Below are 18,953 nucleotides of genomic sequence, written 5' to 3'. Positions count from 1 at the left end.
CGCAGACACAATTGATAGCCAGTGAGGGCTCGTAAAGACAGGAAGCTGGATGTAACCACGGCACTGAATAACCGCACAAACGCCAGATCACGCTACAAAACAATGCAATAGTCTGAATCAAAATCAGATCCATGCCAACCATGTTTTCACAAGGAGGCTAAAATACATTTAAGCATGAACTCACATCAACTCGTACAACCAACCAAGAGTCCAAGGAACCAAGAGTCTGTAGCAAAACAGTAATGAGAGAGACCGCCAGCTTGCTGGATTTAAAGGTGCAGCGCCAAATGACCACCACCTGATTCAATCAAGGCACAATTCCCACTGCCTACGTCCTACCCGCTACACTGTGCACTCTCCTCAGTGTTGCTTGTTGCTCCAAACCCGTGTAGAATCCCTACTCGCTATTATGTGAGCAAGTATCTGTAGACTCGTAACTGCTGGTACCATTTACTGGTCACCATACACGCAGACGCCAAACCGAAGTTCTCCCGTTTACACAGCTGATACACCAAGAGGCTCACTCTTCACTCACACCGCATTAATGTTTTTCTGTTCATGTCTCACGACACATTTAAAGCATCACTTACGCCACCTGATCCAAATAATCAGTGCCAATGAGCAGGCCTTAAAGGTACACTTCCCATCTCAACCATCCTACCCGCTACACTAATATACTCAGGGAGCCCAGGCTTATCTTGTTGGGGGACACTTCATTACTTGATGAACAAAGGGGGATGAGACCTTGAACTTATATTTGTAGACTAATTTCTCTTACAATCCTTCTGGTGTTTAATCAGCCATACAGTTGTTTAAATTTGACCTATTGAACTTTTCTATAACCAAAGTGTCCTCGATCTTGATCGTTCTATACATAATCATAGGCTTGTTCTGATGTTTCATCATTGAGACAGAAGTCCATTATTGACCTACTGAACTTTTTTCTGGTAAAAGAATTATCAAAGTTTAACTTACTGTTCCTTCTCCTAGACTGTTTTTGATTTTACATCCACCATACAGTAGTCCATATTTGACCAAGAGAACATATTTCTGGCCAAAGAGTCCTCAAAGGTATGTTTATATGCATTCTCATGGACTACTTTTGATGTTACATCAACCATATTGTTAGTCCAAATTTGACCCATTGAACATATATCTGGCCAAAGAGACCTAGAACTTTAATTATCTATACATAATTACTATCTCCTTCTGATTTTTCATCACCCAGGCTATTATCCATATTTGACAACTGAACATATTTCTGGTGGAAGAGTCCTTGATCTTTCTATACATACTCATAGACGCTTTCAGATAGTACTTCAGCCAAAAAATTATCCATAATTGACTATTAAACTCATTTCTGGGCGATGGGTTTATGAACTTGATTTCTCTTAATTGACTCCTTCTGATGTTATTATGATTATGACTTAATGACTTATTTACTTTGTAAATCATTTACTAATGACATTCAAGATTTTATTCCATTAATCAGTAATGACTTCAAAAACCGTTGTGACTCTGACCTTAAGAAGGAGGAATTACTGTCAGCTCTATAATTTATAGACTATAAATTGTTTGCACTAGTATATGGAAAAAGATTAAAGGGGCATTCCACCCATTTGAACATTGTTTTTTATTTAAAGTGGGTCATATATGTAGTCGAAATGTAAAATAAATTTTGAATTTGGTGCCTTTGTGACCGAGGAAAGACAAAAAATAACTTCAGGACGCATTTGTATGAAAGACAACAACTCCCACAATGCACCACATTGCACAGCTCCGCAAGCCACTCCCACTAATCCAGAAAGCGAAATCACTCTTCCGTCTACAAGGCTAGCTACCACCAGAGCTTGAAATTCATTTCACACAAAATGTCTAGTTAGTTGGCGAACTCATTAGTGCATTACTCCTCGTTTGTATTTCTTTCGAAAAGATGAATTATTGCATGGTACCTGGATGTTCAGTCAGAACATGCGGTGCGAAACTAGGATAGTTCACAACACAAACGTCCGTGTCCTCGTCTGATTCAGAGATTTCGTCCAGAAGAAATTGTCATCTTTGAAATTCTTTGCCGCAGACGGACTCTATCTCTGTGTTCGTAGCGGTTCGTAGTTGCATAGTGAGATCACCGGCGCCACCAGTCCGCCCTAACTCGAGCCAGTCCGGGCTCCTCGTCCGCGGCAGGCAGGTCTTCTGCCTCGGCTGCTCTTCGCTATAATGCGGCTTGTAAAGGTAGCCACAAGCACCTGATTCAAGCATCAGACTTCCGAAATCCTCTTCTTCTATATCATATTGAGCACTCTCCTCCGCTATTGTCATAACTTTACATCTGTCTCCACAGCGCCTGTTAGCTTAGCTTCAAACAAGATGGAGGATATTGCTTTCAGTTTCAGAGAGTAAAGTCCCACCCACTGATCTGTAATAGGTCTGTAGCGTGAGCGGTTCCCGCCCCCTGGGAAAGATGAGGAACGAGTGTCTGTAGTCTCAACAGAAATCCCCCCCTCTTACACTTCCTCCTACAATGACGCAAAATGACGATTTTTGCGTCATTGTAGGAGGAAGTGTAAGAGGTAAATAACGGATTTCTCCCGTCTCAGGGGAAAATGAGAGAGTGTTGCACGGCCATTCAATAGTAAAAGCTTCATTCATTAAGCAAAGCTTAATGCAAATGGGTGGAGTGTCCCTTTAAAATCCAGATTAAATGAAGTCATTAATGAGACTCAAACAGGTTTCATGAAAAATAGGCACATCAGTAATTACATTCGCCTTATAATTGACCTTCTAGACTATTCTGATCAAATTGATTCAGGGGCTCTTATTGTGTTGTTAGATTTTTGTAAATCCTGTGACACCATCGAACACGGCTTCTTACTCCATTCACTGAAAGTTTTTGGTTTTGGCAATAATTTCATTGATATTATAAAAATGTTTTATAAAGATATTAATAGCTCTATTATTCTTAATATGGGAACCTCTAAAAGATTTGGGATTCATCGTGGCATACGCCAAGGCTGTCCATTCTCTCCCTTTATAGTGGCTGAACTTGAATAATAATAACATTCTGGGACTGAAAATATTTGATAGAGAAATCAAAATTTCTCAATTGGCAGATGACACTGCTTTATTTCTGAGAGATAAAAAGCAAGTTAAAATGGCCCTGGAATGTATATCCAAATTTTCCAGATCCTCTCTGGTTTAATGTTAAACCTTAAGAAATGTGAAATATTATTTATACACGATTCTATAGATCTATTAGTTGAAAGCATACCAGTAAAGGACTCTGTTAAATACCTTGGCATTCATATTTCTAAAAATAAACACACACGTGGACAATTGAATTTTATGCCTAAAATTAAAAAAAACTAAACATATATTTAACAACTGGTTACAAAGGGATTTGACTTCGTTTGGGAGAGTTTTGCTTTCCAAAGCTGAGGGTTTTTCCAGATTTGTTTACCCAGCTCTCTCCCTTTACGTCAGTGATAAAACTTCCAAAGAAATTAATAAATCCTTTCTCAAATTTATTTGGAAAAATAAACCTTGCAAGTTAAAAAAGGACATTATATCAGGCAAAATAGTTGATCTTAGAGATGTTAGATTTTTTTATTTATATTAACAATACTTTTAAACTTAATCGGTTAAGAAACTGTCAAAGAAATGAAAATTCATTATGGTTCTCAGTCCATCTTTAACAAGCTTGGAGGCTTATCTTTTCTACTGAGATGTAACTATCTGCCTGGGAAATTACCAATTAAACTATCCAAATTTTACCAGCAAGTGTTATTAGCTTGGAAAATTGATTTCCATCACAATTTTTCTCCACACAAAATGCTTCTCTGGAACAATTGTCTCATTACCTCTAGGAATAAATCTTTATTTTTACACAAATGGTTAAAAAAAAAAAAAAAAAAAACCTTTGTCATGGATTTGTTTGATGAAAATGGAAATGTTTTGTCTGGTTTTATGTTTATCTACAATTTCCCCATTCCATTTAAAGAGTTCCAGCAAGTTGTTAAAGCTATTCCCAATGGGTTAAAACATTCGATGAAAAGTGACCTTACTTTTGGAAGTAGCGAAAGGAAACTTCCTGAGTTAATAGTTGATGGTATCAAACTATTTTCTAATTCCTGTAATAATAAAAATATCAGATTAATTTTTCAATCCAATCATAAAATCTCTCCAAGAGGGACATTTTTTTGGAATGCACAAATCGCTGATATTCATTGGAAAGAGGCATGGTTAAATCCAAATAAATTTTGTATGCTGAATAAAGTTAAAGAGGTACACTTTAAAATACTTCACAAAATCTACCCATGTAAAGCTTTGTTATCAAAATTCATGGACATTGACAACAAATGTAATTTTTGTACTGTACATGAGGAAGACTTGGCTCATTTGTTTTACAGCTGTGATTTATCTTTAAAATGTTGGTCTGATGTTAGTTCTTTTCTTTTTGCCCCAAGAAAGGTGAATTATAAATGATCTCTAAAAAATGTTATATGTTTTTTCACATACAGAAGCAAAATGTTTGAATATGTGGTGAACTTCTACATCTTGCATGGTAAATATTACACCCATAAACAAAAATTTGCAAAATGCATACCTAAATGTCATTTATTCTTAATCGAGATGGAATCCCTAAAGAAGTTGTTAAAGTTAATTAAAAATAAAAAGAATGAAATTTTGTTAAACTTCATGGAGAAATTCTTGATATTGTAATGTCCCCACTATGTTTACTAAATCCTACGAATCTTGAAAGTCTAAATAGGAAAAATATATTTTTTCTTTTTTATTATTATTTTTCTTTTTCTTTTTTTTATGACTTGTTAATTTGTTTAAAGGTGTGATTTTTGTCTTGTGAAGCATTGCTGTTGTATGCTGGTATGCTGGAATCAATGTTTTTGAGTCATTTATTTCAATAATAAAAAAAATAAAATATAAAACTTTCACTCAAGTAAATGGACTGCATTTATATAGCGCTTTCACAGACCTATGGCGACCAAAGCGCTTTACATAGCCTCACATTCACCCATTCACTCACTCATTCATACACAGACGGCGGTGTCAGCCATGCAAGGCGCCATCCAGCTCGTCGGGAGCAGCTGGGGTTGGGTGTCTCGACACTTGGTCAGGTGGAACCGGGGATTGAACCACCAACCTTTCGGTTTGTAGACAACCTACATGAACCACTGAGCCACTGCCGCCTCAGTGTGTAAGGAAGTTGTATACTGTGGTACTGTGTCCACCTCTGAAAACATCTGTTCATAATCTGTGATTACACAATTCCAATACGAATAGCACCGGGAGGCATCTGGAGTAACTCTGCAATGATCAATCTGCATTTTTAAGCCAGCTAATTTTACAGTATAGGCTCATATTCAGAATGTCCTTCTCGTATAACGCCAACGACCGCACAAATGGGCTTCCTTTGTGAAATATAGCAGACCACCGTTTTAAATATACCCAATTACGAAAATTGTTAACCTTTCAATTGCTCAGGGATTGTTCCCAAATGTGTGGAAGTTGGCTGCAGTCTTTCCTGTATTTAAAGGAGGTGATTGTTTGTCCATCTGCATCTACAGACCTATTAGTATCCTGCCGGTGATTTCCAAGGTGGCCGAAAAACTTGTCTCAGAACAAATCATTTAAATACTAGTTCCTATTCTTTACATTCATATCAATTTGGCTTCTGTATTAATTGCTATTTCGTTGACAAAGTTAAGTCACTGTTGGATTGAAGAGGGGTTGTTGGTGCTGTTTTTCTAGATTTAAAAAAAGCATTTGACACCATTAATCATGGAGTTCTTCTATCTAAGTTACAAACTTTTAACTTTGCCACAGGCACTATTAAATGGGAGGAATCGTATTTAACACATCGGACTCAGTGTGTAAGAGTTAGGAATTATCCATCAGGTGTTATTGCCTTGTCTGCAGGTGTCCCACAGGGCTCTATTTTGGGTCCACTTTTATTTTCTTTGTATGTTAATGACTTGCCAAATGTTTGTCCTAATGCCAATACCCAAATATATGCACAGTAATCTTTGTACATGCTAACAGTGCACCTCAAGCTGCTGATCTGCTATCAATCTCCATGCAAAAGATCACAGAATGGTTAAATCACAATTGCCTTCAATTGAATGTATCCAAAACTGTATGTATGTTTTTTAGCAAATCTAAAAGCCGCTGTGCAGAACCGGATGTAGTCGTAGCAGGGGAGAGACTACAAGTCGTCTCAGATTTTAAATACCTTGGAGTATACATTGATGACAATCTTACTTTTAAATTACATATTAAGAAGGTTTGCAATCACATAAAGTACAACCTGGCAAATTTTAGATATGTCCGTATCTGCATGTCAAAAGGGGCCGCTATGATGTTCATGCACTCAATGATTTTATCTCATATCAGCTACTGTTTGACAACCTGGTCACAAGCTAGTAACACCGCTCTCTATATAAAAAAACTCTTAAAGTACTTGATAGGAAATCCATATACTATCATCATTATGTTTTAAAAAAATATAATCTTTTAAGTTTCGAAAATTTGATTATATATACAGATCTCTGTCTTATGTACAACTAGGGCTGTCACGATGTTAGATTTTTCACACCACGGTTATTGTGGCCAAAAGAATTCACGATATCGATATATCGCAATATCTATAGAATTTCTTTTTTTTTTCAAAAATACATTTTTACTTTGTTTATATAGTTTTTCTTTTTTATCTAACAAACATAGGGATACTGATAAACACAAGGCACATGCATTTTTACTTCTTGCGTACTCAATCTATGGCAAATTTTTGTGAAGGAAGACAAGCATGTGAAGTATCTGGTTTCAAACTGAAGCAAAACACTGTCTGAAGGTTTCCTGAAGAACTGAAAAGCTCTTAAACCTATTGTTGCACCAGCGCCAATAAAGTCATGCAGATAGCAGATTTGAATTTAAAAAAATCAAGTGCAAATACAAATACAAAAATAAGATGAGTAAAGAAAACAGGGTTCTTAATTTTAATAATCACCCTTTATTAAATATATGAACACAGAAACCCCCTGTTAATGTCACGTTTCCCATTCCATGACTAGTAAAATAATAGGCGCGTCGCGTCCATGACAACTCGAGGTATCGCACACTCGACGCGCACTTTCTCAGTTTATGGCCTGCAATATCATTATGTTTAAGGACATTATGGAATTGAGATAATGTCTGTACTATGTTATGATTATACTGTACAATTAAATACAATAGTTGCTGAGTCTGTGATCTGAACACTTTACCTCAGAGCATCCGTTAACTGAATGCATTGAGAAAAATCACCTGTAAATCCGATAAACATCAGCAATTTTCATTCAAGCAGCTGATTTCTGTAAATTAATGTAAAATTAAATGTATATTGCAGCACAGGGTGAAATCGATGATTTGAGACAAATATAATGTAAATTTAATATAAAACGATGTAAATGACGCTCTGTGTCGCGGCAGGATTTTGAACAAGGTCCTGAGCCGTTGCTGGGCGCCGCGGCCGCCGGTGTGTGTAGGCTACACTCATACAGAATGTGTTTTAATTTTAAAGACGTGGCGCTGCGCTTCTCGTCCGGTGTGCGACCACCTTTAAGGTGCTGTTTTCTTTGAAGTCGAAGAACTCTGTTCTTAATACTAGCGAGCTTACTTTGTTCGGGTGTGGACAGACTGTTTCACTATAGCTGCGCGCGCGGACGAGCGCTGCGTCGTCTTCTTATTTGATAGGTGTCCACGGGTGCAATACTGACATCTGAGAGGTCAACCAGGTACTGGCGCTGTAGTATTTACGTGTCATGTTATCATAAGAGTCCTATTCATTTTAAACATTGTGGTTATCGCCAATACCGGTATATTGTCACACTCTAAATTAACACGATGTCGATATTTCACGCTTTGAATATCACGATTATCGTCAACACCGGTATATTGCGACACCCCTATGTACAACATTGTAAAACATGGATTGGCTCCTCCTGTATTGTGCCAGTGTGTAAACCAAATGCTCACAGATCTACAAGGAGTACAGCAAGAGGTGTGACTGCATTGTCCCGTTGAGGAAGAGAGCTCTTGGTCAAACAGCTTTCTCAGTCAGGGCTGCTCGTGAATGGAACCTCATTCCAATTCACATTAGGAATTTAAAACTTACGCCTCTTTGAAATTTAACTTAAAGTAGTGGCTAACAGGTAGTCAGGACTGTCAACATTACATTTGACATGAAATCTTGCTGTTACTCTGTCTTCTCTGTCCTGCCTGTTTGTTGTTTGGTCTGGCACATTTTTGTTTAGATTGGTTAAACCTCTGTTGTTCATCATTGTTCCAGCTATATTGTTTTTTTATGCATGTCCAAAAAAAAATTGTTATATGGACTGACAGTTTGGCTTGTGTGTGTTGGTGGTGGTGTTGATTTTGACTTTGACCAATTGTTCTATTTTATATGTTGATTTAGTACATTTTTTATTTTATTTTTGTATATTCATATTAACCTGTATGTACTATTTCAATCCTTTTATTTTAGGTGTGACATATTAAGATTAAGATAACTTGTTGGCTATAGCCTACTTGAAAGGAAAACACACTTTGTGTTGTTGAATCATATTTTTTTTCTAGTAGGCTACATCTTAAAATATAGAGCTCATGACAAATAAAAGTTCCAGATAGACAAACTTTAAGTGCAAAAACCAGTGTGAATAACAATATCTTAAAAGAAACTAGAGTGGATACACAGATATGGCCTCTTTATGAATGAAATCCATGCATTTATTTGTCATTTAAACTGATGCAAACAGGGAAAGAGAGTAGAAAACACTTATTATCCTGTCGCCCCCTCTAGTGGACAGCATTGAGTATTACGGCCTTCACTGCTCAGATAACGCAAGTCAGTGGATTTTTTTGAGAAAGTAAGTCTGACCAGTTAGAAAAGATATAAGCGAGTCAGACCAGTCTGAAGGTCTGAGCTGAGTTTGGTGAAGCATTAAAGTTCTAGGCGGAGTCAATTTCTCATAATAATAATACATAATAATCATGATAATGTTTAAATATATGCTGGCTTTCTTAAGCCAACATAATAAAGAAGACTCAGAGAAACATCGATCAATTCAGACAATAAAATTGTATTATTTTTATAATAAAACTAATAACATTTTAAAGGTATGCCGTGCTCTTCAACCGACATGATTTTAATTAATCCCAAACCTGGTAATTTTGTCAATATTAATGTACGTTCACTGATTCTAGCTTCTCTCTTTTCTGTCTTTTTCTTTTCATGTGAACTGAGTAGGCTACACATGCTTACATTCATAAATATAATCTTTATTAAGTTGGCTTGAGAAAGCCTATCTAATCTATCATTCTTTCTAACTAATCTTTCTTTCTTTCTTTCTTTCTTTCTTTCTTTCTTTCTTTCTTTCTTTCTTTCTTTCTCTCTCTCTAACTTTTCATTCTTTCTACCTAATCTCTTTCTTTCTTTCTTTCTTTCTTTCTTTCTTTCTTTCTTTCTTTCTTTCTTTCTTTCTAACTAATCCACCTTTCAATCTAACTAATCAATTTTTTTCTTTCTTTTTTTCTAACTAATCTATCTTTCTTTCTTTCTAACTAATCCATTTTTCTTTCTAACTAATCTATCTTTCTATCTAATCCATCATTCTTTCTAACTAATCTTTCTTTCTTTCTTTCTTTCTTTCTTTCTTTCTTTCTTTCTTTCTTTCTTTCTTTTTCTCTCTCTAACTTTTCATTCTTTCTACCTAATCTCTCTTTCTTTCTTTCTTTCTTTCTTTCTTTCTTTCTTTCTTTCTTTCTTTCTCTCTTTCTTTCTTCTAACTATTCTTTCGTTCTTTCTACCTAATCATTCCTTTTTCTTTCTTTCTTTCTTTATTTCTAACTAATCTTTCTTTCTTTCTAACCTATCTATCCATCTATCTTTCTAACTATACTTTCTTTCTAATTAATCTTTCTTACTATTCTTTCTTTCTAACTAATCTTTCTTCCTATTTCTTTCTTTCTAACTAATCTGTCTTCCTATTTCTTTCTTTCTAACTAATGTATCTCTACACTGTAAAAAATGATTTTTTGGTGAAGTAAATACTACTGAAAAAAAACAATGTAATTTACATGAAAAAGTTAGTTCAGGCAAGAATTAAAAAAACTAAGTAAATTCCATATCAGTACTTAATTCAAGTTTTATCATTGCTTTTGTTGTCAGGATTAGTAACTTGCCATTTTGTGACATTTCGAGTAAATTTTCTGCTCAAAATGACACATTCAAACACAAAAATGATCCATCAAATGTTACCGTCATTGTGTATTGTCTACCAAGTATTGAGGTCTTTGCATTCACATGAGGCTAGTAAAGCACATACTATAAATGACTGGTATAATTCAATATTATTGTTTGAGTGAAATGTAATGCAAAGGAAATTTCAACTAAATCGATATTAATCAACCTTTTACTAGCCAAGTTAAAATTACTTATTTTCTTTGTTACTTTCACTTAACTAGGTTAAGTAAAGTTTACTTAATTCCATATTCCAAGTAAATTTAACTTAAAGATTTCTAATTAAAGCTACTGATAAATATGTTTAGGTTTTTACTTGGCAAACTTTGTAAATTTACTAGCATTTTCTGAGTGAAAAAACTTAGCAAGCTTTTTTCAAGTAAATCCTACTCCAAATTTTTTTTCAGTGTATCTTTCTTTCTTTCTAACTAATCTATCTTTCTTTCTTTCTAACTAATCCATCTTTCTTTCTTTCTTTCTAACTAATCTATCATTCTTTCTTTCTTTCCTTCTTTCTAACTAATCCATCTTTCTTTCTATCTAATCCATCTTTCTAACTAATCTATCTTTCTTTCTAACTAATATATCATTCTTTCTTTTTTCTTTCTTTCTTTCTTTCTTTCTTTCTTTCTTTACTTCCTTCTTTCTAACTAATCCATCTTTCTTTCTAACTAATCCATCTTTCTATCTAATCTATCTTTCTTTCTATCTAATCCATCTTTCTTTCTTTCTAACTAATCTATCTTTCTTTCTAACTAATCTATCATTCTTTCTTTCTTTACTTCTTTCTTTCTAACTAATCCATCTTTCTAACTAATCTATCTTTCTAACTAATCCATCTTTCTTTCTTTCTAACTAATCTCTTTCTTTTCAAAATTTCTTTCTATGTAATCTATCTATCTTTCTTTCTAACTAATCCATTTCTAACTAATCTATCTTTCTTTCTAACTAATCTACCTTTCTTTCTAACTAATCCGCCTTTCAATCTAACTAATCCATCTTTTTCTTTCTTTTTTCTAACTTTCTTTTTTTATCTAATCATTCTTTCTTTCTTTCTAACTAATCTATCTTTCTTTCTTTCTAACTAATCCATCTTTAACTATTTATTTCTAAATAATCCATCTTTAACTATTTCTTTCTAACTAATCTATCAATCAAAATTGAAACTACTTTAAACTTCAAACTACTTTGAACTTCTTCAAACTCTCTGGTCCAGCTTTCACAAGCCAACTTAAAGTTTGTTTCAACAAACTTTTTTTTCTAGTTTCTATTCAATTTTCAAAATTATTTATAGTCTACATATGTCACACACGTCTACCTGCCTTTTGATGTAAATAAAAGACGAGAGTGGTAAATGTTACGGATATATTTTCATGGTACAGTTGAGCCTATTATTGATTTTTATTTCCACTTCACTTTTATCCAAAGAGACGGAACTATTTGCACTGTATTTATCAATGGGAAATACATCATGCTAAAATAATCTGTCATATACTGTGGTTCACATTATTGGGGTCGCTTGCAAGTCGCAGCAGCACGAATTACGTGACCAGCAACATATTTCTGCTTCAAATATTGTGCGTAGTTAACAGTGAGTGGTGGTTTCAGACATTATTTTATTAAAGTGCATTTGTCAGTGCCGCACTCATACTGACTCATACTGACTCTTACTCTGCCTGACAAAAAGAAAAGCTTGTCGCTTACTGAAGGCGGAGTGTTTCGACCAATCAGATGAAAGGGGCGTTTCAGCGCCGCCCACGTGTGCAAATGAAATATCGAACCCATAAACCGATTTGTAAACCACAAGCGAAAAATGAAAATTCGTGCCAAAACTAAACTAAACTAAATTAAAAAACGAATAAACGAGCTGGTTTTCGGTCCGTGTATCATCCGATCATTCGAGTATTCCATTTAATCTGGCAAACCAAAAACGAAATAACGAATCAATATTTTGTTTTTCTGTTTTTCTGTATTAACCAAATATGAAAAACTGACATTTGTTTCATTGCTTTCAGCTCGAAACGGGAATTTTCAGAGCGGCAATTTCAAAAGGACGGAGTGTCGCCCTATTTCCCGCTCCAGTTTCGCTCCGCTCACACCACGAGTCTGAAGCATGCTCAGTCAAGCCTGACCCTGAATCCATCTGTCTTGCACAGTCATCAACAGTAGACTATTTTCAGTCAAAACTCAGCTCAATAATGGAGTTCAAAAAGTACTTCAAAAAGGAAAATGAGAAGTCATACAGGTGTAGCCTACTATTAATGAGTCGCTCCGGAGTATAAATCGCAACAGTCAAAAAATGCGTCATGAAGAAGAAAAAACACATATGCCTAGCCTAAGACGCACTGGACTTTAAGTCGCATTTATTTAGAAATTTATTTCACAAAAAAAAAAAAAATAATGTTACAGACTGGACAGTTCTCCGTTACGGACGTGAGCGCTCTGAAAGCGGCACTAAAAGACTGCTTTATAAAACAGAGACCTCAAGCAGAAAGCACAAAGCCTGTCTTTAAATTTAATTTCGTTTTGTATTAATTGTATCTTAATTTTAATCAATGTTTCATCAACCAATTGTCTGGATTTAATAAATTAGAAGTGAATATATTAGAAAATAGATAATCACGACACGAAGGCGCCGGCGAAACTGGAGCTTGTCTCATAAATGAACCGAAACTCAGCGTATAGCCTACTTGCCTCACAGACCTGAGACATATATATAAAGCTTGAAATGTCTACTTTTAAACAGAACAATTCAAAACGAAAGAAAACAGACTTCTCTCTTATGTAATCCGTATGAAATGTGCATTTCTCTCTGGTGCGTTCACTACTGCGAAGATCGCGAGTCAGCATCTTTCCAGCCGACACAGACATAAAAAAAAAAAACTGGTTTATTAGTAAACAATTAAAATGTCTTCTGCTATATTTTACATATTCATAATCATTAATTTTGCCGGTTCGTTGTGACAGCTTTTAGGTGCTTTATTGGCAGCAGCGCCACCCTTACATCGCATCAGCACCGAAAACATAGAGATTTTTTTTCTTTTGGGGGCATTTTGTTTGTGTTCAGACTTTCTCAGTTGTTTTTAGGCGCGATGTTAGAGGACGCTGCTAATAAAGTTGCTAGTAGGCCTACACATTGGATTCACGTTTATTATTATAGGCTAAAAAAAATACCCCAGTTTTTATGCCGTTCGTATCATTTTATTTTGTTGTATTTATCCGCCACACCTTGAAGGCCGGTCCGTGAAAATATTGTCTGATATTAAACCGATCTGTGGCGCAAAAAAGCTTGGGGACCGCTACAAGTGATATACATGTAGATTTTTTTCCTTTTTTGGAGCGAGCGGGGGGCAATTTGAGTGGAGCGCGAAGCAAACTGCGTTGAGCGCTGAGCGATAATGATTGTGAGGGTGTATACCTTCTGGATGAAATGGTTTTCTCTCTCACACTCACATGATATAGAGGACTGAATGAATATTTTGAATGCTTTTATTGGCATTTGTGTTGTTTCTGAATGCTTTTATTGGCATTTGTGGTGTTTCTGAATGCTTTTATTGGCATTTATGTTGTTTCTATTGTTGTGTGAGGGTGTATACCTTCTGGATGTAATGGCGCTCTCTCTCTCTCTCATTAAAAAATGTTTTTTTTATTAAAAAAGTCTTATTCCAAATTAGGATGTTATGGTATCAATCTGAATGGGAAAACCATCGAATTGTACTCAATGGCCTTTGTGCCCTGTCATATGGCCTTGGTGCCCCCCCAAAAAAAGAAAAGGTGGAGGCCAAATGGCCTTGCCCCTAAAATTACATAATTCCCACCCTGGTCCTAGACTTTGACAGGTTCTTTTTTATTTTTATTTTTTTTATTTTTGCTTTCATGTTACTATAGACAACTATGCCTAGGGTCTTGAAGTTCTATCACACCACATGTAGCCACTTACATGTATGCTTACTTGGTACAGTATATGTAACTCTTTAGGTATTTACAACACCACTGGTCACTATATGATAAAAGTGTGAAAATGAATCGTAAGAAGAAGTTTATATTAGTTACAGTTTGCTCTGTGTGGATGTATTGTTCTGTTCCAGTGATGTTCTGTGACAAAATCTGAAGAGAAAAGATATCGCCTATGGGGTCAAAGCCTGTTCCCCAATGGTATCTGCTGAACCATTTGCAAGAGGCATATATACCGTTCGGGTCACCGCAAGTTTTAACCAAGATGGTAGGACCCAGCGATCCTTTGCGCCAATTTGCATACCTTGTTTATTTGTTTAGCCTGCCCTCCAGATAATAAATATGCACTTGCTTTGCAATTCATCCATTTGGTTATTATGGAATCAAACTAATCAAGAATTCTAGACTTTGACGGGTTCTTCTTATTTGCTTTCATGTTGCTGTATGAGATTTTTATAGGAAACTATGCCTAGGGTCTTGAAGTTCTATCACACCACATGTAGCCACTTACATGTATGCTTACTTGGTACAGTATATTTAACTCTTTAGGTATTTACAACACCACTGGTCACTATATGATAAAAGTGTGAAAATGAATCGTAAGAAGAAGTTTATATTAGTTCCAGTTTGCTCTGTGTGGATGTATTGTTCTGTTCCAGTGATGTTCTGTGACTAAACCTTGAAGGGTAAAGATATAACCAATGGGGTCAAAGCCTGTTCCCCAATGGTATCTGCTGAAGCTTTTGCAAGAGGCATATATAACCCTTGGGTCCCAGCAAGTTTTCACCAATGTGGTAGGACCCAGCGATCCATTTCGCCTCTTTGTTGTAGCGGATGAGCAGATCATTCATTTCATTTGGTTCTGAATTAATGAATCATGGCTCGTTGAATCTGAACACAAATGCACATTCCTTCTTGCTTTCACACTCTGAACCCCGAGTGCAAATCATTTGCGTTGGCTCCAGCTAGTCTGCCATAGACGCATTAATTGCGTGGCTTGGTGGCCATTTTTATGGCTCTCCCGACACTTTATGGCACCCTGGAGTATAACCAGAACAACACGACACCACATCCCCTAGCTTTGCAAAGTTTCAAGGAATTCCAAACCCCCTTTCTCTCAGCCAGAGAGATAACGGAACTTTCTATGTGACATTACACACACACACACATACATGCAAACAGTGATTCAGAGTCTGAAGATGATGTATTAAGGCCTGCATGTTTGGTTAGCCCTTTCATGCCATAGTTATGATTTTCTGATTTGTAACTTGGAAGTGTTTCTCCTAATTAATGTTCTCAAATAGCAACATGGTCTTGTAACCTGACCCCCCTTTGCTATAGGATAACACTTTACAACACCCCCGGGAGACTGAGGAGTCTTTCCAACACACACACTAACGAAAATTGTGTCATCATTTACTCACCCTCAAGTTGTTCCAAACCTGAATGAGTTTCTTTCTCCTGCTGAACACAAAAGAAGATATTTTGAAGAATGTCGGTAACCAATCAGTTGAAGGACCCCATTGACTTCCATATGTTTTTTTTTTTTTAAAGTACCAGTAACTGTTTGGTTACCCACATTCTTCAAAATATCTTCTTTTGTGTTCAGCAGGAGAAATAAACTCATTCAGGTTTGGAACAACGTGAGGGTGAGTAAATGATGACACAATTTTCATTTTTTTGGGGTGAACCATCCCTTTAAAATAGCATTTAAATTATGTATTGTTACTTTACGTGCATCAACTTTAAAATAATGAACTCATTGCACCTTATATCAATGGCAGAACAATCAACAAATCATAACAGAATTAACACTGTTGCAGAACACATCTAGTAATTAGTCTGCATCTTATAGTCTCACATTTTTACAGTAACTAGTTTGATGAGCTAACATGAACTAATGAGATGGGTGTGCCTCTCTCTCAGAGCAAATTTTGTTTATTCTTGGAGAGATGGATGACAGGCAGACTCTAAGGTCATTCTCCACATTCAAACGAGCCCTGTACTTAGTTTTCATTGCAGCCAAAGTTGAGAATGATGACTCGCATAGGTAAGTGGTAGGAAAGGGGAGCAATATTCCCATGGCCTTGGCAGTGAGTTCAGGATACTCATGTGAGAGGGTGGGCCAAAAGTCTGCATGAGGCATCTGCTGAAATCGGACTTTCAGTGTCCTATCACAGGATAAGTCCAACAGCTCCTTTTCTGCCTTACCAGTAAGGTCACTTGTTGCATCTGGGGCAAAAGGATCTCGCACCCAGTCCCAGGCATCTGTGTTCACATCTGGGAAGTATGAGCTGAAATGCTTGCTCAGTGCAGTGAGGTGAGAGGTAACTACCTCTCTCGCCATAGCAACAGACAGATTGTTTGTGTGGAGAAACTCGGTCAGTTGGGGGAACATGTCTGTAACTCCGTCTTGTATCCTTTTTCTCCATAGCTCTGTTTTCTTCATGAAGGCAGTGATTTTATCACTGACTTCCAGGATAGATGCATAGCTTCCTTGTATAGAAAGGTTTAGACTGTTGAGCAAGTTGAATACATCGGCAAGATATGCCAGTTTGGCAACACACTCCGGGTCCGAAAAAAACTCTGCGATGTCGTGTTTGTCCACTCTCATAAATACTGACATCTCACTGCGTAGCTCAAACACGCGCTGCAAAACTTTACCACGTGACAGCCATCGCACTTCTGTGTGATACAGTAGTGTGTCATGCCCTGCGTCCATCTCCCTACAAAGTTGTCCGAACAAGCGTGACTGCAATGCTCTTGACTTCACAAAATTAACTGCAGTGACAGCTGTGTTCAAAACAGAGTGAAGGTCAGGTCCCATGCTTTTGGATGCGAGCGCCTGCCGATGCAGCATACAGTGCGTAGCCATAATCTTCGGGTTAAAAGTCTTTATTCGTGCAATAACTCCACTTTTCCGGCCTGTCATCGCCGCCGCACTGTCGGTACAAACAGCAACAAATTTTTCCCAGCTTAGTCCCGCTTCTGTCATGAAAGCATCCAGTATTCTAAATATTTCCTCACCTGTTGCCCTGCCAGGCATCTCCTTGCAGAACAGAAAGTCCTCCAAAATCTTCCCTTCCCATGGATAGCGAACCAAAACAATGAACTGAGCCGCACTGGCGATGTCAGTTGATTCGTCCAACTGAATAGAAAAATGCTCACAGGAACGCAATCTATCCAGTAGCTGTGACAGAATGTCAGCTGAGAGATCTTCAATTCTTCTCCTCACGGTGTCATCAGAGAGAGGTATAGCTTTCAGTTTATTAGCTGCTTCTGTGCCGAGCATAATTTCACACATTTCAATGGTCGCTGGAAGTATGAGTTCTTGTGCAATTGTGTGTGGTTTCTTACTTTTAGCAATCCGTTGAGCCACCAAATAAGAAGACTTTTGTGCTTTCTCTGAACCTGTGGCCAGGTTTACCATCCGTGTTTTCTATTGGATGTATTCCTGGCTCTTTCAAAGAAAAAAATCTTTAGTTTTGTCCTTATATTGTGGGTGCCTTGTAATAAGATGCCGCTTCAATTTGGCGGGCTTCATAGCTTCATTTGCTAGCACCTGAAGACATAAAACGCATTTTGGTCTCCCGTCGCTGTTCTCAATAAATCCAAATTGAATATAACTCACAGTATTTTCTCAATTTAGACACCGCTAATTTAAAATTAGCTTCAGTCGCGAACTTCTCCATTTTTATCAGTTAGCAGCAGGAACGTTTCGTTGCGGGAAGAGATTTGTATTCTGAGTGAAGTGATTGACAGATTGTAGCTATAGCCTATGACAAAATCAGAGTTTCTTTTTAATATTTCTGGATTTATGATTTAATCCAAATTTATTATCAGAAACGGGGGTAATCAAATGGCATGAAACATTACCAAATTATAATATTTTAAAATGTAATCAAATGAAAATATAATTGGCTAATTTATTTTATTTATTTGATTTTAGCAAACAATGCTGCACAAAAAAGGTTTAGCCTACTGTTAAAATAAAAAAATAAAAAAATAAAATTATTTTATTAGGTCTAGCTATATAATGAAAATGATATAATTATTTTAAATGATTAAAACGATTTTCACAATCACACAGTATGTTGTGTGATTGTGTAATTAGTTTTAATATATTTTTTATTATTACTTTGAGAAGCAGGCTACATTCTACGGTGCAATATTACTTTATTTATATAATAATTTCTTAAAGTTAAACCAAACTTTTATTTTGGCGGGTTGAAGTGAATAAAAGTTTTGTATTGTTATTTATTTAGGCCTATTTTTTGTATCAAATTAAATGCTGAAACGTTCTAAAAGTGACTCATAGCAGCTGGAGATGACACTCTTGTGTAAAAGCTCATACATTTTTACTCATGTAGGCCTATCAAAGAGAATGAAAGCCCATGTCCGCCATAAAACTATAAAAAAGGTAGGCTAATTGGGATTTTTTAATCTCACAATTCTGACTTTAAAGTCACAATTACCTTTTCTTTTCTTTTCTTTTCTTTTCTTTTTTGTATTCAGTGGCGGAAACGGGCTTCCATTACAAATGACATAGGCAAACTAGCCTACTAAACGTCTTAAACAATATTACTTTAAAACATTTTAAATAAACTGACGGATAAAAAAAAAAAGAACAGAAAAATTTAAACCTAGCCTCTTAACTTTGATTTTACAACTAGGATAGGCTACTGTATATCCGCGATTGTGATTCACT

At 36.2% G+C, this 18,953-nt stretch overlaps 1 protein-coding gene across 1 annotated transcript; it reads right to left on the bottom strand.

Annotated features, from left to right (window-relative positions):
* Nucleotides 1-16,142: 16,142 nt before the first annotated feature.
* On the bottom strand, nt 16,143-17,675 carry LOC311085829 (zinc finger BED domain-containing protein 5-like; the record flags this gene model as incomplete). The annotated part of the gene is made up of 1 exon (XM_084118449.1): nt 16,143-17,675. One exon carries the CDS (start codon nt 17,673-17,675, stop codon nt 16,143-16,145), a length of 1,533 nt encoding a protein of 510 aa, XP_083974575.1.
* Between the last annotated feature and the right edge of the window lie 1,278 nt (nt 17,676-18,953).

Source organism: Abramis brama, assembly GCF_963993115.1.
Source record: "Abramis brama genome assembly, chromosome: 6".
Taxonomy (NCBI): Eukaryota; Metazoa; Chordata; class Actinopteri; order Cypriniformes; family Leuciscidae; genus Abramis; species Abramis brama.
The sequence above is the reverse complement of the archived record's forward strand: the minus strand, read 5'-3'. Positions and strand labels throughout refer to the sequence as shown.